Source organism: Cygnus atratus, chromosome 1 (assembly GCF_013377495.2).
Source record: "Cygnus atratus isolate AKBS03 ecotype Queensland, Australia chromosome 1, CAtr_DNAZoo_HiC_assembly, whole genome shotgun sequence".
Classification (NCBI taxonomy): domain Eukaryota; kingdom Metazoa; phylum Chordata; class Aves; order Anseriformes; family Anatidae; genus Cygnus; species Cygnus atratus.
Window position 1 is genome coordinate 1,618,794 of NC_066362.1, and position 25,926 is coordinate 1,644,719.

The window sequence follows — 25,926 nt, forward strand, 5'->3', positions numbered from 1 at the left end:
AGGGAAGGGAAGGGAAGGGAAAGGCCATGGCTGGCGGCGGCGGGCGGCGGGGCAGTGCCTCGGAGCCCCCGGGGGAGCCCTGAGCCCCCGGCCCGGTGCCGCCGCCCATGGCGCGCCCGCTGCTGCCGCTGCTCTGCGGGGCCGTCGCCCTCCTGCTGCCCTGGGCCGCCGGCGAAACCGGTAAGCGAGGCTTCCCCGGGGCTCCCGTCCTGCCGGCGGGGGGCTCGGGCCGCTGCTCGCCTTGCCCGAGCCCCCCCCCGTGCTCCCTAGGGGGCACCCATGGGTGCCCGGGCTGCCCTGGCGGGGAGGGAGGCGTTGGGTGCGCGCCCGGGGGCTCCCGGCGTGGCTGCGCTTCGCCCTGGGGCCCCTTGGTTCCCTCCCGGGGTGCCCACGCTGCACCCGTGGGTGCCCACCCTGCACCCTGAGTGCTCACCCTGCGCCCACGGGTGCTCACCAAGCGCCCCCGGGTCCCCACGCTGCTCCCACGGGTCCCCCCGCAGCACCCACGGGTGCCCACGCCGCACCCACGCTGCTCCCCCAGCTCCCCGTGCACCCCACCGGGTACCCGCCTGCCCCACTTAGCGCCCACCCCAAATCCCCACCGGCGTCCCTGGAGGTTTGGGGGCGATTTTAGGAGCCGGGTCCTGCCGCTGCACCCCACGGGAGACGGATCACGGGGGGGGGGTGGGGGGGGGGTTCCCGTTGGGGGGCACAGAGCTGGGGCGCGACGCGGGGCTCGGGGCAATTTGTGGCCGCGGCTGGGCATCGCCGCCAGACCGGGATCTCGTGGAAATTTGGCATCGCCTCTCCCAAGTGGCTTCAGGAAAACCGGCGCCGTGGCGTCAGAGGAGCCAGCGATGCTCAGAGCCCGGGGGAAACGCTCGCACCGGCGGCAAGACCTTCCCCTGCACGTGTTAGCCCTGCTTAATTAACTGAAAACGGGGGAATTCGGAAAGGTTTGCCTGGAAGTGGAAGCACGGGAAATAAGGCTGAGCGCCCTGCGGAGCTTCGGGACAGCTTTCGTGCTCCCTTTATCGGGCTGCCGGCTGCCAAAACAGCAACGCCCTGGAAAATGAGTTTATTCCCATCTCTGAACAGCCGGCGTGTGCACGCAGCGCTGTAAAGCGGCTCCGGCGGCGAAGGAAACGCAGGAGAGCGTTTTCCCCGAAGGCAGCACCTCCTGCCCTGGCCCCACGGACGATGCTCCCGGCGGCGCTGATGGAATCAGGACCGCGGTTTGGGGCGCAGAGCGTGTTTATCCGGGGCGGTCGGGAACAAATGGCGCAATGAGGAGCTGCTTGGGACGCAGGGAAGGACGTCGGGAGCAGGTTTGGTGGCTCGAGTAAAACCCGGCTGCTTTTAGCTCGGCCGCTGGATAACTCGGGAGGTGCTGCAGCCGCTGCATCCTCTGCATCCGCTGCATCCCGCTGAGCTCGCACCAGGTGTCGCACCCCCCTGCTCTCCATCCCCGGGGCTGCGTTTCTCGGGGAAAGCACAGAAACGCGTGGATATTTGTCAGGAGAAATCTTTTCTTGCCTTTAGGAAGCGGGGAGGGTAAATCTGAGCCTGGCACCAGGGGAAGCTCCAGCACCGGGCTCCCTGCGGCTCTCCTGGATGCGTGGGGCTGAACCTGAACTCGCCTTTTTTGTGCGGATTTGGGGATTTGAGGATTTGCTCAGCAGGCGACTCACGGGGACAACTCCGTATGTGTTCAGTTTTAACTTAATTCCAGTGAAAATTAAATTTATGCTTATTTTCTTAACACCTTCCATTACCGTCACGCCTGATTTTACCACGGAGCGATTTTTTCCTTTTCGGTAAGAGACAAACCCACCGGTGTCTCCTCGTTGGATGTTTCCATCCTAACCCCTCTTCCTCGCAGCCACGGGCACGGCTGTTCGATTTCACATGCTTTGGGGCACGTTAGTTGCTAAACGGAAAAAAGTTTTACTTATTTCTGTGGTTTTGGTGTCTTCCGTGGATTCTCTGGTCTCGGGCACGGAGTTGTGAAATTTCTCTTTCCTCCAGTTTGGTTTTTTTTTGGCTCATGTTCTTTAGAACATTCGCAGAAAACGGGACCCGCTCTCATTTTGCTGATCATTTTCGGAGGAGATTCAGCCACCAACGTGGGAAAGCTTTCCCGATGGAGATTCTCTGATGTCTCATTGGGGTTGTGCAGCCCCTGATGCTGGAGGGGGACGGCTCGGCGACGCAGGAACGGGGAACCCAGGGTCCAAAACCCGCCTGGACCCGAGGTGTGCGCCCAGCACAGCAGCTCGCTCCCATGCGATGAGTTTTTGAGCATTTGGGCTGGCACATTAATGGCAAAACTCAACCTGAGACGCTGGGAAGGAGCGGGGATCAACAGAGGGATGCTTTTGGCCGTGCTGGCAGTTTTGTGAGCTTTTCCTAGAGTTATCCAGGAGAACAGAAGGCAGATGGCCTGTTTTTTGTAAGGGGAAAGCAAACCCTGGGAAGCGCTGGCTGCACGCCACTCCCCGGCACTGACCAAATCCAGGGGGCTTTGTCCAGCTGGAAATCTGAACCCCCGAAGGCTTTCTCCCCTTTTGCCGGCTGGATTTCCCACTGCGCTCGCTTTGCTTTCGCGTCGTTTTTATTTTTGGCACCGGAAGGTCTTTCCACTAATTTTATGGCACCGCCGCAGGTTTATTGCCAGGCGAGCGTGCTGCGGAACGTCCCGTGGCGCTGCCTCCTTTTCCTCCTGGAAATGTCACCGCTCTCTTGAGCGGAGGCTGAGAACCGACGCGCTCGGCACACGCCCGGCGTCGCTCACGCCCTGGACCTCAGCGATGGTGTCTGCAGCATTTCAGGATTTCCCGGCACCGGGGGACATGGCACGGAGCTGCCCGAACACCAAAACGAAGGGAAGAGGGAGGCAGAAGCAGCCCGGGTGGCACGGACCGCCCCAGGCATCCATGGGGCTCTGCCAGGAGATGCTGCGGATACAAATCAGGGCGTTTCAGCATTAAGTAGCTTTTATTTCCGTGTGATTGGGCTTGTCCCTGTCAATTTGAAGGACGAGGGATACCCACACGGCAGCGCCCGAAGCTGCCCTTTGGCTTCTCCCAGGGTGGCGAGCCGGTCCTGGCTTGCTGCCCACTTCCTTTGCGCCTTTGCCAACACGTGCCGCGGAGCTGCGGTGCTGCTGCCAGCGTGGCGGAGGCAGCCGTGCGTGCCCCGTGCCCCTGCCCTGAGAGCGGGTGGAAATGCCCAGAAATGGACCCCAGAGGGGAAGGAGGGCTCGTGCAAGAGGGAGGCTGTGACGGGGTTTGCTCACGAACTGTTTTTGCTGGTTTTGTGATGGGAATTCCCATTGTGTTCCCATCCCTCTTGACATCGCGCTCCCATCCCCATCATGCTCCCGTCCCCACCACGTCCCCACCGCTGTTGTCCTCCTGTCCCCATCGCCATCATGCTCCCATCCCCATCGTGCTTCCATCCCTGTTCCCATTGCTGTCACGCTCCCAAACCCATTGCGCTCCTGTCCCCGTTGCCACCATGCTCCTGTCCCCGTTGCCACCATGCTCCTGTCCCCGTTGCCATCACGCTCCTGTCCCCGTCGTGCTCCCATCTCTGTCCCCCACTGCCACCACGTTCCCAATCCCATTGCCACCATCATTCCATCCCCGTCACCGTCGTGCTCCTGTCCCTGTTATTCTCCCATCCCCACCACTGCAACCCTAACCCCGTTGTCCTTGTGCTCCTACCGACACCCCGCTCCCGTCCCCGCCGCACCGCTGCAGCCGCTGGGTGCTTCCCAGAGCCACTGGGAAGGGTTAGGACCTCACCTACAGCCTCGACTCCTGGTGGCCACCAGCCTCGGGGACATCACCAAAAGTTGCTTCAGCCTAGCATCGCACCGGGAATCCCTCCCTGCCAAACGTGCCCCATCCTGGGGGGCACTGCTCCATCCGTGCCGTGCAGCTGCGCATCCACGCCGTGCGTCACGTCCCGACCACGTCCTGGTGCGTGCCCCGCGGTGTCACCGCTCTGCCCAGGCCGGGGGACAGGCTGTGGACACGCGAGCCTTTCCCACGTCGCAGCGAGGGCACAGCCTCGGGGTAGGAGCCGTCGGGAAACTTTCTCCATCGCGCCAGGGAAAAGGAAGCGAAATCGTGACACCCTCTTGCAAAACCGACCCCAGATCGGAGCTAAAGGGGAAGCACGAGCGCTGCTGGGGAGAAGGACAGTGTTAACTCAGATCCCCACCGTCCTGCTGCCTGGCCACGTGGCGGTCAGATTTTGGCCACCTCTGGGGTCGTGGGTCACAGCCACCAGCAGGGGTGACAACCCCAGGAAGCAGCAGGAGGACTCGTGCAGCGCCTGGAAATTCCCACGTCCTGCAAAACAGGAGGAGAACAGAGCGGAGACGGAGCGTGGTGGCTGGCGGTGGGACGCGGCTGACCGAGAAGCTCGCTGCAGGGGGAGACATTCTGCTAAAAGGCTTTTTTCTGCTAAAAGGCTTTTTTTCTGCTAAAAGGAGCTGCTCAAAGGGACCACAAACGTGCCAGAAACCCGGCTGTAACCGGGGCCCTGTGCGTGGCACACCGCTGTCCCCCTTCCCCGTGCCCCCCGTGCAGGCACAGCCGCCTCCGTTTGTAGGCTCTGTGCTGGATGAGGCTCTCCCAGCCCTGGAGCAGCACCAATACCCCGTACCCACCTCCCCAGCAGGATGGAACCCCCCCGCGTTGGGCACGGTGAGCCAGGAGAGCGCCTCATGCCCCCGTTATCATCTTCATTTCTTTGTTTTCCTCCCCCGTGACAGTGCGATGCAGCCGCCCCAAGGACGTGGCCAACGCGCACATCGACGTGGGCAACAACACGCAGCTCAACGCCTGCCTGCGCTACACCTGCAAGCCGGGCTACAAGCGCAAAGCCGGCACCTCCGGCCTCATCCAGTGCGTCCTCCACGACGCCAAGCCCATCTGGACGCCCACCAGCCTGCAGTGCATCCGTAAGCTCTCACCGGGTGGCCGCGGGGACGGGGAGGCCGCGGGGACGGGGCGGAGGAGGACGCGGGGTGGCGTTGCCGCTGCCGCTGACGGCGTCTCCGCGTTGTGTCTTCCCCAAGGGGACCCAGCTCTACCCCTGCAAACCCCCAGCCCCGAGCTCCCGACCGTGCTGCCCACCATGAGGACGACCCAAAGAGGTGAGGAAGGGGTGAACATGGCGCCACGGGGGGGTGTTTGGGGCTGCCTTGGCTGAGGTCATGGTGAGAAAGCATTGCGGAAAGCCAAACTAGAGGGAACGGCCTCAAGTTGTGCCAGGGGAGGTTCAGGTTGGAAACGAGGAGACATTTCTGCTCAGAAGGAGCGGTCAGGCGTTGGGACGGCTTGCCCAGGGAGGTGGTGGAGTCACCGTTCCTGGGGGTGCTCAAGGAAAGTTGGACGTGGTGCTTGGGGACATGGTTTAGTGGGTGACCGTGGTGGTAGGGGATGGTTGGACCAGATGATCTTGGAGGGCTCTTCCAACCTTAATGCCTCTACGATTCCCTGATCCCATGCTCGAGTAACTCAGCTGCGTGACCTTCCACCGCCTCATAGCTGTGGGGTGGGCTGGGTCGCCCTTGCCACCCACTGCCTGGATCCCGTGCGAGGCCATGCATGGAGTAAGGGAGCTGCCCAGAGCACCACTGAGAACTGCCCCAAATTCAAAGGGTTTTACACCCTTTCCCCAAGCAGGAACCACCGGCGCCGCTCCGACCTCCAGCCCCTCTCCAGCAGCAACACCCGTGCCGCCGGTGGCTGACGGGCCATCGCCGGAGACGTCCACGCTGCCGGCAATGTCCCCGCTGCTGGAGACGTCTCCGCCAGGAAAAGGGATGGCCCTGGGGACAACCCCGCTGCCCACTGCCCCCGTGGACCACGCTGCAGGTTGGTTCACCTCCCCAAGGGAGACAACCTGCCAGCGGGGCTGCGTTTCAGTCAGTGCAGGCTCTTTTACTGTTTCAGTGCTTTTTCCTCTTCTCTCCGAGCTCCTTTTTAACCCTGTTCCCACCAGCATCTTCCCCTTTCCTGGGCTTCCCCAGCTCTGTGGCTAAAATCTCCATTTCTCTTTTTTTTTTTTTTTTTCAGTTTCCGCCCAGATACTGGCCTCTTCCATCGGTAAGCAGCGCTGGGTTGAGCAAAAAAGCTCATTTTTGGCAAGCGTGGGTTCATTTAATTTGTATTTTTACCCTAAAAGCCACTCTCAGAGCTGTGCGAGGTTTGTGCCACGGTCGGAAGCGATGCCTCCAAGGAGGGCAGGATGCAGCGCCCCTATTTCTTCCCCCAGCTGGGAGGGTACCTTAAAAATACACTGTGAAAAGTTGTGCATAACGCATTTTTGGCTCTTTACGGAGGCGTTTTGAGTGCGGCTGTTCCCTTGGCCGTGCATTGGAAGATGCTCATCAGCTGCCTCGTCTCCCCCACAGGGCTCCCGCTGCTGGTCATCGCCGGCGTTGTGGCTTGCTGCTGCTGGAGGATGAAAATGTAAGTGTGCTGAGCCCCACGCGGTCCCTCCGCACTGGTGACAAGCCACTGTTGTCCCCTGAGTTTTCCTAAAAGCTGGGGAAAACCCTTTGGGTGCCGACGACGCTCCTCTCCCGTCCACAGGAGTGCCCAGCAGGACTACACGGTGGCGGGGACGGCCATCCCCATGGTGGCTCCTGCCGCCGCAGCCGAGGACGATGAGACGGTGCCACCCGGCGTCTTCCCCACGGGCTGAGCACCCACGGCCGGGCAACTCGGTGTACCTGCCAGCCCGGCCAGCGAGGAGGGTGCTCGGGGCTCGGCTGGAAAGCCGGATGCTTCCCCGAGCGGCAGCGACGCGGGGCAGAGCACGTCCCCCGTCCCCAGCTGCCCTGCGCACGGCGCATCCTCACCCCGGGGACACGCGGCTGCTTTTCCCAGCCTGACCAAGTGACTGTCATGGAAGAGCCCGCTCCGTCGGCCGAAGGTGCGTGGTTATCCTGCTGGGCAGCTCGGTGGGTGAGCCCTGGGAGCACCCCGGGGTGGTGGAGGTGGTGGGTGGCCTGAGCTGGGGGCCAAAAAGCAGGAGGTATTTAAACACGGGCCGGAGGAGCGGGATGTGAGGCACTGAGGCAGGCCATGAGCAGGACACCCATGGGTGCCCCATGCCCACAGGCAGCAGGATGCACCCATCCTCACTGCAGACTGGGCTGTTGGCTCCAGTGGAAGATGTTTTTGGGTACAGGGGACAGGGTTTGTGTGCTGGCATTGAAACCAGGCTGCCCTGCCCCAAATCACACCCCTTCCCTTGGGGGTTGGGCCACCTAGACACCATCCCTAGAGCTGCTTTAACCCCAAACTGCCCCCAAACCACTGCTCACGGTCCCTGCAGACCCAGGCGAGCATCCCTCTGCCGTGCTCTGACTCCTTCCCTGCTTTCTTTCAGCCACCCCCAAGCCATCGACCGCAGCGAGGAGCTCCAGCTCCAGCACCAGCACCAGCACCAGCACCAGCCCACTGCGGCTCAGGGGCCCTCGGACACAACTCAGGGATCCTTCGGGGGCACTTTCGGCACCGACCCCAGGTGCCCACCAGCTCCGGCTGCTTGCAGGGGAGCACAAGCAGGAGCGATTCACTACAGACACTGCCAAAACCTGAAAGCAACAACACGCCCTAGGGAATATATTCCTTTTCAGGTTTTCCCTTCTCCGTCTGTTTATCAGTTGTTAACCACTCGTTTCCCCCTTGCTACAGAACAGGCAGCTTTGTGGTGATGTTTTATATTAAAATGTGTATATATTGTATATAAAATAACGCACGCAGAGTGGCCAATGCTTTAGTTGGGTGTCTCAGCCTCCACAACAATGGGGAGAGGGAGCAGGTTTGGGGTGAAATCCCCCACTGCAGCAGCCAGGGCTTGCTGGCCAGCCCTGCCACAGCCCTGTGACTGCCCCAAATGGGCACTGCCATCCTCTGGAGGCAAAGTGGCGGCTGCCACGACCCATTTGGCTCCACTGGAAGGCGAAAGGGGCTTCAGCAGGCAGCTGGAAAGCAGGAGGTGTCTCACAACTCCTGTCCTTTCCTCCCTTCTGTCTCTTCCTCATGTTTGTGCGCTCTGCTGTAGGGACTCATGGCCGAGCACGGCCTCCCGTCACGGCACTTCACTCCCCTTCTCCTCCCCAGTGCCACGGGGTGGGCAGAAAATAGATGAGGCTCAAAGGGAGCGCACGAGGTCCCTGGTCCGGCGTCTGCAGTTCCATTTGGCTTCCAAGCATCGTTCTGCCCACGTTTAGGTGAGCGGGAAGACGGAAGCCTTTCTGGAGCTGGCGCTTGGAAAGCGAAAAGAGCCAGCGAAGCAGCTGCCATTCAGTGATTAACTGTGGAAGTCAACAGGATGCGGGAGCTTTCCCAGCCAGGCACGGCTCATGGCTCCAGGCTGATGTCCAGGTCTCTGCCTGCATCGGTTTCGGTTTTGATCTCTTCGTGGCACGGGGCTCTGGTAGCAGCCAGGGCATCGTCATCGGCCCGCTCTGCTCCATGCTGGTGCGGCCTCACCTCAGGCACTGTGTGAAGTTTGGGGCGTCACAGTATAAGAAAGACATAAAACTATTAGAGAGTGTCCAAAGGAGGGCTACAAAGATGGGGAAGGGTCTAGAGGAGAAGACGTGTGAGGAATGGCTGAGGGCCCTTGGTTTGTTCAGCCCAGAGCAGAGCAGGCCGAGGGGAGGCCTCATGGCGGCCTGCAGCTCCCTCACGAGGGGAGCGGAGGGGCAGGCGCTGAGCTCTGCTCTCTGGGGACAGCGACAGGACCCGAGGGAACGGCATGGAGCTGGGACAGGGGAGGGTCGGGCTGGGGGTTAGGGAAAGGTTCTGCACCCAGAGGTGGTTGGGCACTGGGACAGGCTGCCCAGGGATGTGGTCACGGCACCGAGCCTGGCAGAGTTCAAGAAGCGTTTGGACACCGCTCTCAGACACAGGGTCTGATTTTTATGTGGTCCTTTGGGAACCTAGGAGTTGGACACGATGATCCTGGTGGGTCCCTTCCAACTCGGATATTTAGGCTTCTCTGATTCTGTCTTCACACGGACAGCATAAGCCACCCTCTGGTTGACAAGGCCACCGTGCTGCTGGTACCATTGCTACTGTGATGGCTGGTAAAGAAATACAACTCAGGATGACTTTTTAACTGAAGAGAAAAAGCATTAAGGCTTTCGTTGCTGTTGTTACAAATTTTATCTCAGCATTAAAAATGCTCTCCAACTTCTCTCTGATCATCTGTGTTAGACTGGAATCAAACCAAAGCAGTTCTTCAGATGCTGCCTCTCCTCCCCTTAGGCTTTGCTGCAGGGAGAAGAGACATGAAGTCTGGGGAAACCTCTTGGCTGTAAGTAAGGAAAATTCCTTTAATTCAGCTGGGAGCAGTTATGACTGATTTCCTTCTTTCCCACTGATCCAGAGCTGAGAGTGAAACGTTGCCATTAAAGCAGGCTCCAGGAAAAGGTTCATTTTCTAGGAATAAATGGTTTCGCTGGGTACTTTTTGGCATCACATTCCTCCTCTGTTGGGTGAGAAGGATTTTCCCAAGGCATGATGTGATGGAAGAGTCAGGAAAATCCCAGCAGCTTTGTCACTGGAAGTATTTTCCTGGTGACAGAGGAATGGATGGTAATGCTCAAAAAAAAAAAAGCAGTCCTGTCCCACAGAGTTTACATTGTGAATATTCTTCTGTGCAAAGATGCAGGCCATGCTGACCAGCTCCTGGAGGACAAGGCAGGGCTTGAGAAAAAGTCTTGCACCTCCTTGCAGAGAACCTGGAAGGTTCCTCCTGGAGCTGGTCCAAAATCCTGCCCCCAATATCCACCTGATACGGAGCGTGGATGTGAAAACCGGCCTCGTCCTGCACCCAGAACGGCTCCAGGGTGAAGCAAGGGCTCTCGGAGCTGGAAGGCTTTGTTACATCAGGATGTGTTATTCCTGAAGTGCTGGGAAGAAGGCCAGAGATGTCATGGTTCCAAAACGCTTCTGCGCACACGAGTAGCAAAGGTACCCATCTGCATCCGTGCTGCCATTGCTCTGCAAGGGAAAGAGAGATTTAAGAGGATGCTACGGCTGGAGGAGCACAGCCTCTGCTCCCAGCCTCGTCCAGGGAAGACAGCAGTGATGTGCCCAAAGTATCTCGTGCCACCTCCCTTGCAAAGAAATCCGTTCTGGGGCAGTTTGCTTAATAGCTGCAGCCAAACGTCCCCGTGCAGGTTTTCTGTGGTGAAGCAGGAGGCTGCCAGCTGGCATCTCCTCCGTGAACGTTCTGTGATTCTAAGATTCTATGGTTCTATGATCTCCTCCCGTAAATGTTCTATGATTCTATGGTTCTGTGATCTCATCCCGTAAATGTGCATGGCTCCTTACAATGCTGGGGAGCGAATCCTGCCTGCGAGCCAGGAGCTGACACCGAGGCTGGGCCCATCTCAGTCAGCTTGCCTCATTTAGGGTCACGCACTGCCCTTACTGCTCACATCTGCTGCTGATGGCTTGGAGCCATCTGCTAACACTAGTCCCAGCTGTGGAGCTCCACAGATTCACCGCGTGCTTGCAGATCCTGGCACTAGGAGAGCTTGCTGGGTGAGGACCAACCCCAGAGCCACAAAGTGGAACTGAAACCAAAACTGGGCGCAAAAATCAGGTTGCCACCCTCTCGCCAGTTGACGTACGGCCACTGGCAGGGACAAAGGGTGCCCTACTAATCTCTAGGTGAGCGTTTGATGGCCTCTGCAGAGTAAGAAATGGGCGATGACACGAACAAACCCCCAAGTGGCTCCACCTGAGACCACAATTAGAAGAGGTAAAGACTTAAGAGACTGCAGGAACCCCACCACCACCCTGAATCATGCACTCAGGAAGTCGTCCCCAATTACAAGACTGGGCTGTGAGCAGAAGTAAGGGGCAGAACCACGGGATCCAGCCACGGGACGTTCCCTGCTCACTTCCACACAAGCTTAGCACTGAATTTGTCCCTCCCCTTGTGATAGCTCAGAGCAGTGACCGAGCACGGCCACCCCGTGACAAGGAGCAGCTTGTGAAGGCTCCTCGTTTAAACACACGACCTCAGAGGCCCTCGGTGGGTTTGGTCAAGACCAAGAAGCAGAGAGGAGCTCGGAGGAGACGTACGTAAGTCAAAGGCAGCTTCTTCACAACCAGCCTGGACTGCAGGGACTGCGCACACTGTGGCACAGAACAAGTGACTGTGGCCCCATCCTTCACAGCCTTGCTCAACAGCTCCACTCGAAGGAAATGCTCCTAAGGAACAAGAAAAGGGGAAGAACAACGTTTCCAGGGAGCTGAGAGACGTGACTTGCAACATGGCTTATTAAAACAAACAGGCAAAAAAACACCCCAAATCCCAGTGACAAAATAAAAAACCCAAAAACCACTGACAGCAAAACCAAGCAGAATTCATGGCAGCTTTCAAGGAAGGAAGTGAAAGCTGGAAAAGAAGGAAGCTGGCAAAAACGGCAGACAGAAAAGGGAACCTACACGCTTGTGCTGAGATAAGAAGGCAGATTCCTTGGAAGACAACACCCAAAATGACTGTGGAAAAATGCTGCACCACTGCAACCTTGTGTCTTGCTACCGAATGCACAGTGGGGAGCAGTGGGAACCGAGGACAAAAAGTGTCCTCAGCTATTTGTCTGCTACAGCACAACCCAGGAAGTCACAGTCTACCATCAGCATGAATCTTAGGATGAGGACGAATCTCACTTAATGCTCCTCCACCACACACAGACCCTGCAAATTTTATGATCAGAGGCGAGCAGATTTTATAGGTATTGGGTGCTTTTTCAAACTGGCAGCAACCCATCCTGCCCAAGACGTCGTCGCTTGTAGAACTGCCTCCAGACCCCAAACCCTACACGGACAGTGGGAACTTGCTCTTCCCTGCTGCTCTGCCTCTGCAATGCACCTCTGAGGCACTGCTGCAGCTCCCAGGCAGTGCTGCTCTGGGAAACTGATAGCTTGCTTTGGTGCAGCGTGCTACGAAGCGCGGGTATCAGGGCCCTGAATTCCCTTTTCAAGGTATTGCTTACTTTGGAGAGATTTCGCTTACCCCAGCCAACGCCAAAATAATCTTCAGGGTCTTTGACATTAACAAACATTTCTTTGCACGTGTCACCGCCACGTAGAGTAGGTTCCATTCATCCTCAGGATACATGCCTAGATCAGAGGAAAGATAACCGGTGGCTCTAGAAAGCATGAATGAACAGCTCTGCCACTCTAATGCTTCAGTTAGCGCTCCTGGAAGGACATCTCATGCTCTGGGAGAGCACGGGCTTGCAGAGCAGCACCCTCCTGGGTTTGCTGTGCAGTTCTGGGCACCACTAAAATCTCTTGCCTCGTTTCACCTTCTCCCCTCGAGGTAAGGGCAGGATTCTGCATGCCCAGAGGAGCAGCTCACTGCTACGCGTTTCTCCACCTCCCCAGGCACAGACTCAGCACTTGGGGAGCTTCTGTGTCATCGGCTGAGCCAGATTCACTCTGCAGGCTCCTCTCTGCTTACTGGGAAGAGAGCTGCTCTCCCAAAGCTTTACCTTAGTGGTGCCTAAAGACAGGAGTGTCTTTCCCAAGCGCGGTCCCTCTATGTTGCCAGGAGGAAACCACACGAGCAGCGAGCACTAGGACAGCCAGTCTCATAGGAGCTGCTGAGAAGCACGGCCTTGCAGGACCAGCACCAGCAGCACGCTTTGCTTTCCCACTTGCAGGTCAGGATGGGTGCCCCTAGCAGGCGTTCCCTTACCGATAAGGGAGTTCGGTATTCTGTCATGGCGAACGGCGGATAGCATGCTGACAAAGTCGTCTGCAACCAGCACCGTATCAAACTCCAGGCCTTTGGCTTGGTGGACGGTGCCTATTATGTAATCTGCAAGGAATTAGAGCAGGAACAAGAAGGGCAAAATATCAGTCGCTGCAGCAAAAGCGGTGTCTTCATTTCACAAGGCACCGAACCAAAGGAATTGATTTTGTTCTGCGTTCATTTCACCTCTCCCCAAATACGAACTGGAAGCGAAGCACTGCTAACAGGAATCTAGACTGCTACAGACAACTTTCCTGCCAGGGAAAATGTCTGGTTACCAGCAGCCGGAACCGCAGCCCCAGCTCCTGAACAGGAACACTCTTTATTTGATGAGTTTTCAGCATGATTGCTTTGTCCCCCAAGTCCCAAATTTTAGTTAGCAAGTTGCAGGGCAACTACACCAGGAATCACAAGACGAGAATAAAGCCCTGGGGCTTTCCATCTGCAGAAAATGCCACATCCAAAGCTTTGTTTGCCTCTAGCGAAGCCGCCTAAAGCAATCCTTTGGTGGTGGATTCATTGCCCTGAACTCCACCTGGAGCCCAAAATGTACCCCGAAAGCTGCTGTTCTCCTCCCCTTCTCCCTAAAAGGCTGGCTTAACCCAAGCGCAGCCTCTGTGCAGGATGAGGTGGATTCAGCACTGAAGCTGGAGTGAAAAAAGACCCGAGTTTGTTTCTCTAAGACTTGGCTCAGCTTTACCTGCCAGAGCTTCTCGTGACACGTGGCTGCTCTCAATCTTCCGCACCAGCTCAGGCATCCGCTCTTTGTATTTCTCCACTATTGCAATCTTCACTTGCAGCTCCTTGTCATCGATGCGCGTTGCGTAGTCCCTCAAACCGATGAAGCCATCGGTTTCTTCCCATCTTCTGATAAAGGGGTCATTTATGACAAGGTTTGCTGAGGAGAATGTAGAAGAGGACACGTTAACTTTACAGGCACATATAATAGAAGGCATTTTTGATTTCTGATCAAATTTCGGAGTAAAAAATTCACAATTGAGGGGAAAAACTGAGCAGTCTGGAAAGGCTCTAATGGGATCTTCAGAGCCTGGAGACGGGACTCAGACCAGAGACAGCCCTAGGGCCCTTCCAACCTGCATTATTACTTCTTTTTACCCAGATGGAGAGGAGTTTTCCAAGTGTCTCGTATTCCAGAACCAGTAACGACACGTATATGATCAATCACACAATCCCCCTCTGGCAGTTCAGTAACTTGTTTGTTGTTCTCTGCTCTGTACATAACAATGCACACAAATCGCTGCCAAGGCAGAGGGAGATTTTAAATGAATGACTCATTTCCTAAACGATACCCACGAGAGAAAAGGAACCATGTGACAGAGCATTCGACAAACTAGGTTATAGTTATAAAAAAAAAAAAAAAAAACAATCAACCAACCAAACAGGAAAAGCCTTTTGACAAATGAAAAATGAAATTAAATCAGAAAACAAAAGGCAAAAAAAAATCCCAACCTATCGGTTTATAGCCGTTTATCGGTCTCTTGTACTCAAGGCATGGCAGAAGGAAACTGCAGAGGGCTGCATAACGCAGCCCCCCAGGTTCTGCCTCTCTGGTATTAACAGCAGCCAGGCCACATCGGCCTGAGGAAATATAAAATAAAACACCAAGAAGCCTTCCATTGCACTAAAACGTCAGTGCTGCTGGAGCGAGGCTCACAGAAAGGAGGGTGAGGATGTACTCACCTTCCTTCCGCTCATCTGCGGGTTGGCTGAGCTTCCAAATATCATAAATCCTGCTCAGGCCAAAACAGGCAAGCCCCTATGAAAAGAAAAAAAAAAAAAAACAAAAAACCACAACAATTATTTTTTTTAAATACACAAGAAAAGGTGCTGCCTGGAGTTTCTAGATAAGCCAACAGGGCCCAGTGGTTATTGATGAGGGAGGGAATAAAGGAAACGTGTTGAAGATGCAGAGGGAAAATTATTCCTATTATGTTACCTCTTTCACTAACAAACAGTTTAATGTTTTGTTCATTTTAGCTTCTAATAGCTGTGCATTGCTTTGTTAAAACAAACTTTAGATAATCTGTTGTGCTGTAAATGCTCCTGGCCTACGGACTTGATGTTGTTCTGCAGGAGCCAGCTGCAGCCTCTTTCCTGAAATGATGGACCACCACAAGGCAGACAGGCTTGATAAACTGCCTGTAGGTGTTTTAGTAATGTAAACCAAACCAAAATGCTCCGCTTTGGCAATATTTACTTTCAGAAAGTAAATATCTCCCCCTCCTTGTTTCCCAGTTTCTTTTGTTTTGTTCTCTCGAAGGCCTCGGTCTTAGCTTACACTTCTCACTCCACAATGCTAAAACCGCAAGGACAGATGAGCATTTTGCTGTGGGGCAGTCAGTTCAAGCATTTCCTCAATTCCAAAATGCAACTTCCCAGTAGAAAAAGAAAAAAAAAAAAAAAAGAACTTAAAATATCAGCCTGAAACTCAGAACACCAGGTTCTTCCTCAAACACATTCAGCACTAGGACAGCTGTTCATTCTCTGTGCTTTTACATTTCTAGGTGCAGAACAGGATCTCAGATTAAATCACAGCTATCCGTGTTTCAGAGTTTGAAGACTAAGGATTCTTCTGATGCTTCTGAAACGGGGAGCATTGTTAAAACGTCCCTGCAATTTAAGCACGTGAATTTCTGCAGACATGCACACACGGGCTCCTGCTTCAGATAGATGGGTGCTTTTTGCAGATGCAAATTCAGTGCAGACCTGAAGAACTGTGAAGATTCAGATGAAAATTCAGTGCAGACCTCAGAACTGCAAAGATTCTGATGCTCTGAGTTTTCCAGTGAATCTTTCAGAGGTGATATCTCAACCCACAGAGTTTAAAAGATCAGAATTTTACCTGTTTCTAATAAAGACCCTATGAGAAACACTCCAATTTATTCAGTTTCAGATTTATTATCAAATACGTTTACCTTCTAGATGCTGAATTACTCCATGGCTCGAAGAACATTAACATTCAAACTGATGCAGAAAAAAAGTGAAATGGAAGTGACAGAAGTCAGAGAAAGGTGAAGGGTAGCTAGGTGCAGCCTTAGCTTAGCTTCCTCGAGGGTTTAATGTTCAGCATTGCTGGAAATCTCAATTCCCCTCACCAGCAAGGCTGGCAAACCAGCTTACCCAGGCTTTCCTGGATATATTGAGACTGGGACCAGCCCACCACAGGACTGGAAATTAGGAGTGATCACTGCATCTACAAGCCCCAGGGTCACCTCCAGCTTCAACTGCTGTCTTTGTCTCACAAGAGAGCTTGAAAAATGTTTCTTCTCTCGGGGCACAGCTTGCCTTTCCTTGCTGGCAGAGACGAGGAGGGTGCTTACACTCTGCCTGCAATTAGAGCTGATTTTTATTTCCCTAATACAGGATCACAGTGATGCTGCCAGCAGCCAAAAGCAATTAGCAGCACTCCATCTACTGCAAACAGTCGCAGTGACGTATTGCAGCCATGTGTCACTCTTCCCTCGCCCTGTCCAGCAGACTGGAGCTGCTGCTGCCTCATTTGAACCCGATGAAATAAGAGGCCACACCGCACAGACGGATGATCCTAAAAAGGGAGCCACGCTTGCATGGGTTTGAGGAACAGCTGCTCCAAATAACCAGGCTTTCTCCCTGAGTGTTAATTTTAAACCTGGGTGCTAAGGACAACAGTGACCACGCTTATTTCAAGACCTACAAAGGTGTCACTGCTGCAGGCCCGGAGACACAAAAGATGCAATGGCAATTTCTCCTTACCCCAATCACACGTATTTTAATCTGCCCCTGTCTCCCAGTAAGCCTCACAGCGTCCTCGAACACATTAAAATTGCTTCGTGATAGGATTGTTATCTTCCCTTTCATGCTGCCTCTCACATCACCTGCGCAAAGAAATTCCCAGTCAGCCAGGGCAGTTGGAAACTAGATATTTAAAAAACAAAGATTCTCATAAATCAGGATTAATCCTGAGATGGGCTTATTAGAGTGAGTCCAGAGGAGGCCATGAGGATGATCAAAGGGCTGGAGCAGCTCTCCTGTGGAGACAGACTGAGGGAGCTGGGGGTGCTCGGCCTGGAGAAGAGAAGGCTCCAGGGAGACATAAATTCTTTATTACGAGGGCGGTGAGGCCCTGGCCCAGGCTGCCCAGAGGAGCTGGGGGTGCCCCATCCCTGGCAGTGCCCAAGGCCAGGCTGGATGGGGCTGGGGGCAGCCTGGCCTGCTGGGAGGTGTCCCTGCCATGGCAGGGGGTGGAATTGGGTGGGCTTTGAGGTCCCTGCCAGCCCAAACCATTCTGGGATTCTATGATTCTAAGCTTTGGTAGCTCTGTGACTCGCAGGCGCCAAACAGACCTGCCACCGACACGACTTACCCTCTTGGTTTCCACCCACTAACGTCTTATTCCTGACGCTCTTGCAGACATCCAGAATGGTTGCTCCAACGTAAGCTATTTCAGGACCAAATCTGAAACTCTACGTGGAAAAAGGAAGGAAACAGAAAGCAGGAAAAGAAGAAGTCATTATAACCTACAAAAGTATTACTATATAGAGAGAATACGACTTCCACCAACCTTCTGGACAACGTTTCTCTTAGAAAAAGCACCCAAATCCCCCCCGAGCCGTTCCAGGCTGTCTTGTTTTAATCTGATTCATTCTGCAAAGAGTCCTAAAGGTTCCTCCCTTATGTTAGCTGTGAAAATTGTGTAGCTGCATTGTTAATCAGGCCAAAAAACCAATACCCCACTACCCATTTTTCAAGCCACGCACCTTTCCTAACGACAAGGTGGGATCACTCCAGCACAGTGGGTGCAGAGTTTGAAGAGTATGCCACTAATCCAGGAGCAGCAAATACTCCATGATGGTGAACTCAAGAAGTCTGGCAGCTAGATGCCTTCTGAAGAAGGGCATGAGACATTTTCTACTGCATCTGGCATCTGACCAGAGAAAGAGAGCAGCAAATCCTCATCTTACCTGGGTCAGGTAGTAGATGTGGGTGTGAGGCACCGTGTAGAGGGTATTGACGGCACCTCGGAAGCTATAGATCTGCTGGTGAGGGTCTCCCACGAGGATTATGCCGCACGTCTGTGAGAGCACAATATCCACGATGGCTGCAGGAAAACATCAGAGCATTAAAGGGGAGCCTGCTCATAAAGCAAGAGGGAACTGTGAATTATCATGTTCCTGTATCGAGGCAAGATCTCTTTCCTCACAACTCACGGCGTTTAAGATGAGGTCAGCACAGCTGCAGGAGAAAGCGAGCTGCGGAGCAGCAAAGGGAATCGTGCAGCACATTAGAAGCTCTGCAAGCATCCTCCCAGTATTTTAGCCCCGCAGTCCCCTTCAGACAGCATGCACAAGGCTCTGTCATGCTGCCAGAACAACTGCTTGCATCACACACAGCTGTGAAAGCACAGCCAAATCCCCCAAGTCCCAGTGTCCAAAGAGTACAAGTGGGAGATGGTCTGATGAAGCCTAACAGCTGCTGAAAAGACCAAACCATCTTCTGTCCCGCTTCCTGTGTTCCTCGGCACACAATTCAATCCACCTAGACCCCCTGGCAGAAACAATTCAACCTGCTTTACAACAGAGAGCTACTCCTCATATCTCTGGCAAAGAAAGCCGACAGTCTTCTGCTACATGGCTCAGTGGTTTCGGCTGGGATAGAGTTAATTTTCCTCCTAGTAGCTGGTACGGTGCTGTGTTTTGGGGTTAGGATGAGAATAACGCTGATAACACGCCCACTTTTTAGTTGTTGCAGTGCTTACACTGGATCGAGGACTTTCAGCTTCTCATACCGCCCTGCAAGGAAGCTGAGGGTGCACAAGAAGCTGGGAGGGGACACAGCAAGGACAGCTGACCCCAACTGGCCAAAGGGACGTTCCATACCATAAGATGTCATGCTGAGCAATAAAACCGAGGGGGCTGGCCAGAAGGGCTCCTGCTGCTCAGGGACAAAGTGGCCACTGGTTGGTGAGTGGTGAGCGATTAAGTTGTGCATTTCTTTTTTTTTTATTCTTATTTTATTCTTTTTTTTTTTTTTCCTAAACTTATTTTTTTTTTCTTTCTTAAACTGTCCTTATCTCAACCTAGGAGTTCCTGAACTTTTCTTCTGATTTTAATACCATGTGGGAGGGCAGGGAGGAACTGAGCAAACGGCTGTGTGGTGCTTAGCTGTCTGCTGGGTTAAACCCCAACACTCAGGAACTCCCAGAGTGGTGCAAGGAACAGGCAAGACCTGCATGCTGTGCCTGGTTGGGATGGAGCAGCTCTGCTCTTCTGATAGCTGAACCACTGAACATCTCTCTGCTTTTGCAATAAGTTACATCCTTGGCTATGCTGTTAAAGCAAAGCACTAGCAAAATGGGCTGGATGGCATGTCTGGATGCCCAAAGCTATGAAAAGCTACTGCCCCTCTGCTGCTGCATATGTTCTCCTGTACCCTGCTGCTACTGCAAGCTGCTTTCCTCAGTTTGCAAGGATCTGGGACCAAGTGAAGGGTCAGTTATAATGTTACAGCTGAAAGAAAGACATTTTTAAACTGTGCTACTTCTCACACCCACCCTTCCTGAGCACACCAACGTGCTGTCTGTAAGGTGCTTGGGAAGGTTGCAGCTCTCCTGCCACCACTCACCTGGGGTGCAGTCCTGTGCTTCATCGACAAAAACGGCATCATATCCTGAAAGCTGAGGCTTACTGAGCTGCCAGAGTTTCAAATATCCTGAGAGAAAGAACAAAGCGTGTCAGTGAGAAGCTCATTTGCTTGTCGTGATCTCTTAAGAAAAGCAACTTCTGGCCCTACTCCTTGCTTGGAAGTCGCATGACATTTAGGAGGGTTGCAAAATTCCGTTGCTCCCAGATGTTGCTTGTCCCTCTTCGGCTGTGTGAAGGATGAAATAAAGTAAAAAAAAAAAGCAGCCTGACTGCACTGGTGGAAGGCAACTATGCTGATGCATAATTGCACAAAGGAGATGACAAGGAAGAAGGTTTTCCCCAGTACAAGCCACCCCTGGCACTATCTCACAGATGCCAAGAAGAGGAAAGGGTGTGCTGGTGTCAGCAAGAAGCACTCCCTCTGTTAGCACTCATCTGCCCTCTGTCTGACACAGAATTTCCGTGACTTTGCTGCCAATCACACACATCCAAATAGTTCCACCAACTCTGAGGCCAAGTAGGAAAAGTGTAAACCTCCTGCTTTTGGGCTCCCTGGTGAGCTAGTGGCAGCCGAACAGGAATTTTGTACTTTTTGAAGCTTATTCCTGGTACACAGCCAGCAGTAAGAGGCATGTATCCCTTCAGTTTTGTATTACTGCTCTTCACCTGAAGGCTATTTGACATCTGTACTCTCTTACCATCACAAGTTATCTTGTATTTCTTCTCTACATCTCCGTTCAGGTCCTTCATGTTGTGCCATATCTCTTTTGCTTCTTCCACATTGATCTAGAAAAAGTAAACAGAAAGGTCAGGATAATTTGCTTCAAGCAGAAAAATAGTCCAGGCAGAGCAGACCTTGAGATGGCAGAGCAGCTGGTACAGGCAAGCTATCAGCTTGCAGCATTTAAATGCAATATCCCTCCCAAATTCCTTCCCTGCTTCCAGACAACTTCCTATTGAACTTTTCCTACTGGCTTAAAATATAGCCTGTCCACGTCTAATTCTCTGAAGCCTTTCTCCTCCTTTTTCTCTTTTGTTTCACTACAAGTTAACTTCTCCCCAGAGCAGTCTTTTCCAGCAGCAGCCTCCTGAAAAGAACATTTCTTTGGTCCAGCTATTAGGACAACATGAAACAAGACCCCCTACCTTCTGTACACTTACACAGACCTCGTATTTATTTGTGTTTCTCTGCATGGCTTGCGAGGTGTTTAAAGGTATTTAATATTTTGAGGCTTACAATTCATTCCCTGCCAGCAGCAACAACTGCAGACAGGATTTGTGCCAGCTGGGCTGGATCTGATCAGCTGCTATCAAGGCAGAGCAGAAAGGCTTATTTTCTCCACGACTCCAGCCCACGTTGTCCACAGTGCCAGTCCTTTAAGGCTTGTTAGGACATTTGTGCTCCAGATTAGAATGCTTGGCTTTGGCTTTGTGTATCAAAATTACAACAAAAATGTTTATCATCTCCACACACAATGTCACAGTGCCCCTGAGGTACTGATACAAATACATAAAATCCTTTCTCTGTTTTGTTACAGGGAAGAAACATTTGCACTGAGCAGCAACAGTTGTAAATCTCCTGTCTAAAAACCGGCTGTGCGAAGGGATCAGGCCCGGTTCCTTTGGATTTGTCGCCAGAATAGGTTTTGACAGTCATTTCTTACAGCTGAAGCACGAATACCCATGAACTATGAGAGCTAAGGGATGACTACAGCCCCTATAGAAATATTCTACACCTTGCAGCCCGACTCTTCTTTCACCATGGGTACTTACTTTCTTTTCTTCTTGGCTGACAAGTTTTTTCTCTCCGTGGGTGTTTATGAACCAAATAGGAGTGTGCTCTTCACAGATCTCTTCATCTGAAGAGGAAAAGAAGTTTTCGAGGGTCTGCAGGACTGTTTTTCCTCTTATGACCAGAGACTGTCCAGCACGGTTCCGGATGAGGAAGCTCATGGTATAAGCTGTCAGCTTAGACACGTTCAGCTTGCCTTTTTCTTTATAGCTGTGCCACAGATGGTGAAAAATAAGAGATGTTGAAACATACACAAAAAGCCTACCGGAAAAGATAGGTCATGTTGCACACTAATACGTAGAGAAGCTGTTTTATATACCCCACTTTAACCTAGTAATGGAACGTCTTAAAAATCTGCACCTACTTAACCTCACTGTATTCCTGGTGGAAGCAAAAACTCGTTCATTTTATAGATTTTCATAGACAAAACGTCAAGCCAGAGAGGTATTCCCATTGTTCACCCCAGCAATTACGGATTGTTTTCAGAGCCAGGCAGGAGGATTCCTCTCCTCTTTTGTGCCACGGCTCATTTTCCCTTCTGCCTGCAGCACAGATGCCCCAACAGAAGTGCTGATGGTGCTGGAAACTGAATCCTTAGAACAACTCAGGTTACAAAACCCCCTTCTCTGCTGAAGAAAAGCAGAGTTTAGAGTGGGTTTGCCACTGAATCACAAGGCAATTAAGAGTCTGGAGTGAGGCAGCTAAAAGAAATCAAGTGTTTCCTGCCATTATTTTTGCTTCCTTGAGTTGAGGATAATTACTTCACAATCAGACCTTCCTTTCCTGCCATGTATTCCCTTCTCCCCTGGTCTTCAGCAAACGAATCGAAAATCCCCACTCACTATTTGCCAACGCTTCCAAATGCTAATGAATGGAAAGTCCTGCACGTAACGTTTCTGGGGAAGACAGATTTTCCCCTCTCCACAACAGCTTTGCTAAATGACACGTAAAGGAATTTGAGGTTGGCAAACTTCTCCGCGTACTTGGCCAAAGTCGAGGTCTTTCCTGTACCTGGAGAACAGAGGAGAGTAACCAAAAATCATCGACAGGAATGAACGAACAAACCTGCCCAGTTTTAGCAGCTTTACCTTCCCCCTCCGCTGCTGTCCTAGTGGCACCGCAGGGCTATTTGCAGCTAATGGGAATTTCTTCACCGCCTCAAATGAAATCAGCAGAAGCCGCGGAGCAGAGCGGTTTTGAAAAATCACATTCTGCAGCCAAAAAGCTTTTTAAAAAAAGCATTTTGCTACCCAATATTCTAGAATTCTGAGCACACGTGAAAATACCGGTCCCCTTGAGAGAAAGCTTGGTAAATGAAATGTTAGAATTGCTCTTTTAAATGATTCATGGGTTCCTTTCCTTTGGGCGATACAGCCCAGACCACGAAATGAACAGTACCGAAGTATATTTCATCCACCACATTTCTTGCTTGAATTTGACATCAAATCTTTGGTGGACCCCCTAGGGAAGGATCCGGTGCTTCCAAGACCTTGTACGCAGAGCATAGATGCAGAAACACTTTCAGCTTTTCTACCACGGCTTCACTCACTCTAAGGCATCCTTTGCGTTGCATTTCGCTAACAGACCCTTTCGCAAGGATCTTCACCTTTGGAGAAGGGTTACAAGGCTTTGTACTTTTTGCCAGCAGCTCCTCAAGCTCTTTTTCTGCTCTGCCTTGTTGCAGTTACACAGGAATTGTCAAGAGTTCGTGGCTTTTTCCAGACATCAGAAACCACCAACGGTGGCTTCTGTACTGTGCTGCTTAGCTCTGTGCGTAACTTGGCAGAGAACAGGAATTAGCTCTGAGCCCCCAGCAGGGTGTCTTTAAAGGAAACTCTGCAGGTGAAGGGAGATGATTTACTTCTCCCTTTCTCTTTAAATAAGCTTCCTTGATTTTTAGTGATTCCCCTTTTCAAAACAGAGTGCAAGTGCAGACGATTTCTTGGCTTGCGTTGCTCCTACAGAGGTGCTAAGTCTGATCAAGTAAGAGCAGCTCCGTCTAGTGGCCTGCAGGCAATAACACCGTGAAACAGACTCAGCACACGATGAAGCAACACGTGGGGAGTCGCTTCTCCTCTCCTGGCTTCCTGACAACCTGCTCTGGGCAGTCATCAGCAGTGCCCACACGCTCGTTTCCAGCACTGTGCCCCACCACGACATTTAAGCAGCTTGCACAGTGGTAGCCACCGTTCCTATTCCTCTGCAAAAGCTTTCTCTGATTTTTGCAGTGATTAAAGGTAAGGTTGATCCCCTGAAATCCACACGGTTCCTCAGGCAGAAGAAGCAGGGAGGGAAGGAGCAGAATTAGAGGCTACTCACTTATTCTTACAGCATAATTTCTGGCTCTTACCTGCAAATGCCATAATTTTCACCACTTGACCACGCTCAATTTTGTGATTCAAAATCCTTTGCTGTTCGTGAGTCAGTTTCACTTCGGACAAACAACTAAAAAATGAAAAGAAAAAAAAACACACAAAGGAGCAAAAGGAATTAAGAAGAAAAATCCTGCCACAAAACCAAATGTACTAACGGCAGAAGGAAACCCACGAGTGATTTCTCCCACCCCACAAGCAGGAATGTGGCACTGTAGTCATTGTGCAAATGAGAAGAGCAGCCCCTTCCGCTGAGTAAGAAAAGCCTGGAGAGTGCAAAACTAAAAAGTAAACCTCGTGGAAGGTTACATGGGAAAAGATCTCCTCAAGGGCCCTAAGCCATGCTTTCAAAACGAATTGGGCACCTCATCGGCTTAGGTTCATTGAAAACAAACAGCAACTTAGGTTTGGGGTGTTTTGTTGCTTTTAGGAGCATGTATCTCAAACTGCTCTCGTATTCTTCAGTGTAGGACATCAATTACCCCTGCCTCACATGGGAGTTGAGAGCTTTGATTAATGTTTAGAAAGGCATTCAGCACTTCCAGCTGGAGTGCAATTGTTTTATTCATAAAGCTCTGAAACCTGTAATCAGCACGAACCAGCTCTTCTCACAGGGGCCTCCCCCATAGGATGTGTAAGTGCTGAAAGCCTTCTTTAAGTATCCTTGACATTTCACAGCCCCCAGGACTTATTTTTTTTTATGGAACAAGCTAATTTCTGCTTAGAAAAAAAAAAAAAAAAAAAGACTTACAAAGGAAAGAGTGAAAGGGCTGGGAAACCAAGATGCAATGAAACCCAACATCTGTTGGGTTTCTTTTTCATTATGGCCTCTATCACTGTCGCACCTTAAATCATCAGTGATTTTATAGGATTTATCTTTGCTGGGCCTCTGTGAGGGATGAAGGCGTTACTGGGGATGAGGACAAGGAGGCTCAGTGACTCAGCCCAGGATAACTGCAACAGAAGGGGCATCAAGCCTGGTTCTCTGCAGGCCCTGGAACTGTTTCACTCCTACCTTCCCTTCCTTCCTAGGCAGCCAACCAGTGATAAATTATAGCAGCTGTATATGTAACAGTTAATAAATAACAGTTATCCAACAGGATCCAGAAAACAGGAGCTGAATCAATATCCTGCAGCTGGTGTCTTCTTTCCTCCCATTCACAGAAAATAACATTCTTATTAAAAAAACCAGCACATTACTTGCACTACAGTAACATCACCAGCAAGCCAGCCCCCATTTTGCACGACTGCAGCTTGCACTTCTCGAGGAACTGGCTGTTAAAATTATAGCACGAATTCTCTCCTCTTTCCAAGGCCTCTTATCTTAGGGAGAGCCATGAATTGGGAGGGCATTTCGGGGTGATTCAGGCTGTGCAAAATTTCAGTAGCCATCACAGTGTTCCACCAACACCTAGCCCCATTGGTTAATAAAGACTTCTAAATCCAGTAATTTAATTTTTCCAGATTTAAGGTCTGCCTCTGCTTTTCTTCTAAGAATTCAGGCAGAAGATGGCAAGGAGTAGAATAAGGTTTTGTACCAATCCGTAGGAATCTTGTAGTCTTGTCAACTAGGCCTTGCCATGAGATGTTTGCTCCATATCCAGGGTTCACCATTCCACCGGTGACCTTCTGGGACCACCTATAATATCATTACCTGGACCAGAAGTCCTGTCTGCACTGTGAAGACTGTGTTTCCTCTTGTATCATCTGTGGCATAGTTACTGAAGCATTTTCCATCAGATACAAGCAGTAGAAAACATTGTAATGGATCCTGGCAGAAAGGAAAAAAAGGGAATCTATCATTGGGAAATCATCAGGAACAAATTAAAATCCTGCAGCCACCTGAAAGACACCAACATTTTGAATGCTTCCAACAGAGGAACGCACAAAGCCCAAGCAAGCCACCTTTTCCAGCAAAGTGGTAGGACCCAAACTCTTTTCCGAAGGGAATAAGCCAACAGCTTTTCTGTTGAAGCTCATTAGAAAGTTTTCTGCTGCCTGCACTGTGCAGCACTGAGGATACCCCAGTGCATCAGGCACGAAGATCTGAGACAACGCTGGAACAAACTGCAGGAGGAAGGCTCCAGCGAGCGCTTTAGTGAGTTGTAAAGACAATATTACTATAAAATGTAGTTAGTGATACCTTGAAAAGTGACTGCAAAGGCGCTGCGGGGACAGCTCTGTTTGTGGCCTCTCCCTTGCTGCTGATAGGGGTTTGCAAAGTTTGTGTTCCAGGCTCTGTCACGGAAACGTGAACAGGCAGCAGAGTCCACAGAAGTGGGAGCAGAGTCCACAGAACCCTTGT

At 52.0% G+C, this 25,926-nt stretch overlaps 2 protein-coding genes across 5 annotated transcripts in view; one reads left to right on the plus strand and one right to left on the minus strand.

Moving 5' to 3' along the window:
- Nucleotides 1-7,802, plus strand: LOC118258076 (interleukin-15 receptor subunit alpha-like). 4 transcript variants are annotated; one of them, XM_035566604.2, is made up of 8 exons: nt 1-180; nt 4,787-4,975; nt 5,093-5,170; nt 5,700-5,894; nt 6,096-6,125; nt 6,434-6,491; nt 6,615-6,957; nt 7,417-7,802. In XM_035566604.2, exons 1-7 carry the CDS (start codon nt 108-110, stop codon nt 6,724-6,726), a joined length of 735 nt encoding a protein of 244 aa, XP_035422497.1. In that variant the 5' UTR covers nt 1-107; the 3' UTR covers nt 6,727-6,957; nt 7,417-7,802. The 4 variants fall into 4 exon arrangements, with proteins under 4 accessions (XP_035422497.1, XP_050569471.1, XP_050569474.1 ...); XM_050713514.1 differs by having other exon boundaries at nt 5,703-5,894; XM_050713517.1 differs by lacking the exon at nt 6,096-6,125.
- FBH1 (F-box DNA helicase 1) overlaps nt 7,752-25,926 on the minus strand; it is a 26,183-nt gene continuing 8,008 nt past the window's right edge. The window contains exons 7-21 of the mRNA XM_035566578.2: nt 25,276-25,392; nt 23,600-23,694; nt 22,092-22,260; nt 21,231-21,459; nt 20,156-20,243; nt 19,438-19,524; nt 17,778-17,914; nt 17,180-17,279; nt 16,570-16,691; nt 14,518-14,593; nt 13,517-13,714; nt 12,760-12,882; nt 12,073-12,179; nt 11,136-11,264; nt 7,752-10,043 (exon numbers count right to left, since the gene is read on the minus strand). Coding sequence (XP_035422471.2) covers nt 9,939-10,043; nt 11,136-11,264; nt 12,073-12,179; nt 12,760-12,882; nt 13,517-13,714; nt 14,518-14,593; nt 16,570-16,691; nt 17,180-17,279; nt 17,778-17,914; nt 19,438-19,524; nt 20,156-20,243; nt 21,231-21,459; nt 22,092-22,260; nt 23,600-23,694; nt 25,276-25,392 — 1,882 coding nt within the window. The 3' untranslated portion in view covers nt 7,752-9,938. The remainder of the gene's footprint in view (nt 10,044-11,135; nt 11,265-12,072; nt 12,180-12,759; nt 12,883-13,516; nt 13,715-14,517; nt 14,594-16,569; nt 16,692-17,179; nt 17,280-17,777; nt 17,915-19,437; nt 19,525-20,155; nt 20,244-21,230; nt 21,460-22,091; nt 22,261-23,599; nt 23,695-25,275; nt 25,393-25,926) is intronic.

Coding starts and splice junctions, on each gene's coding strand:
- LOC118258076 (XM_035566604.2), top strand. CDS start 108: ATGGCGCGCCCGCTGCTGCCGCTGCTCTGCGGGGCCGTCGCCCTCCTG. Junction 5,171..5,699: donor CATGAGGACGACCCAAAGAG/GTGAGGAAGGGG, acceptor CCTTTCCCCAAG/CAGGAACCACCGGCGCCGCT. Junction 6,126..6,433: donor GATACTGGCCTCTTCCATCG/GTAAGCAGCGCT, acceptor TCTCCCCCACAG/GGCTCCCGCTGCTGGTCATC.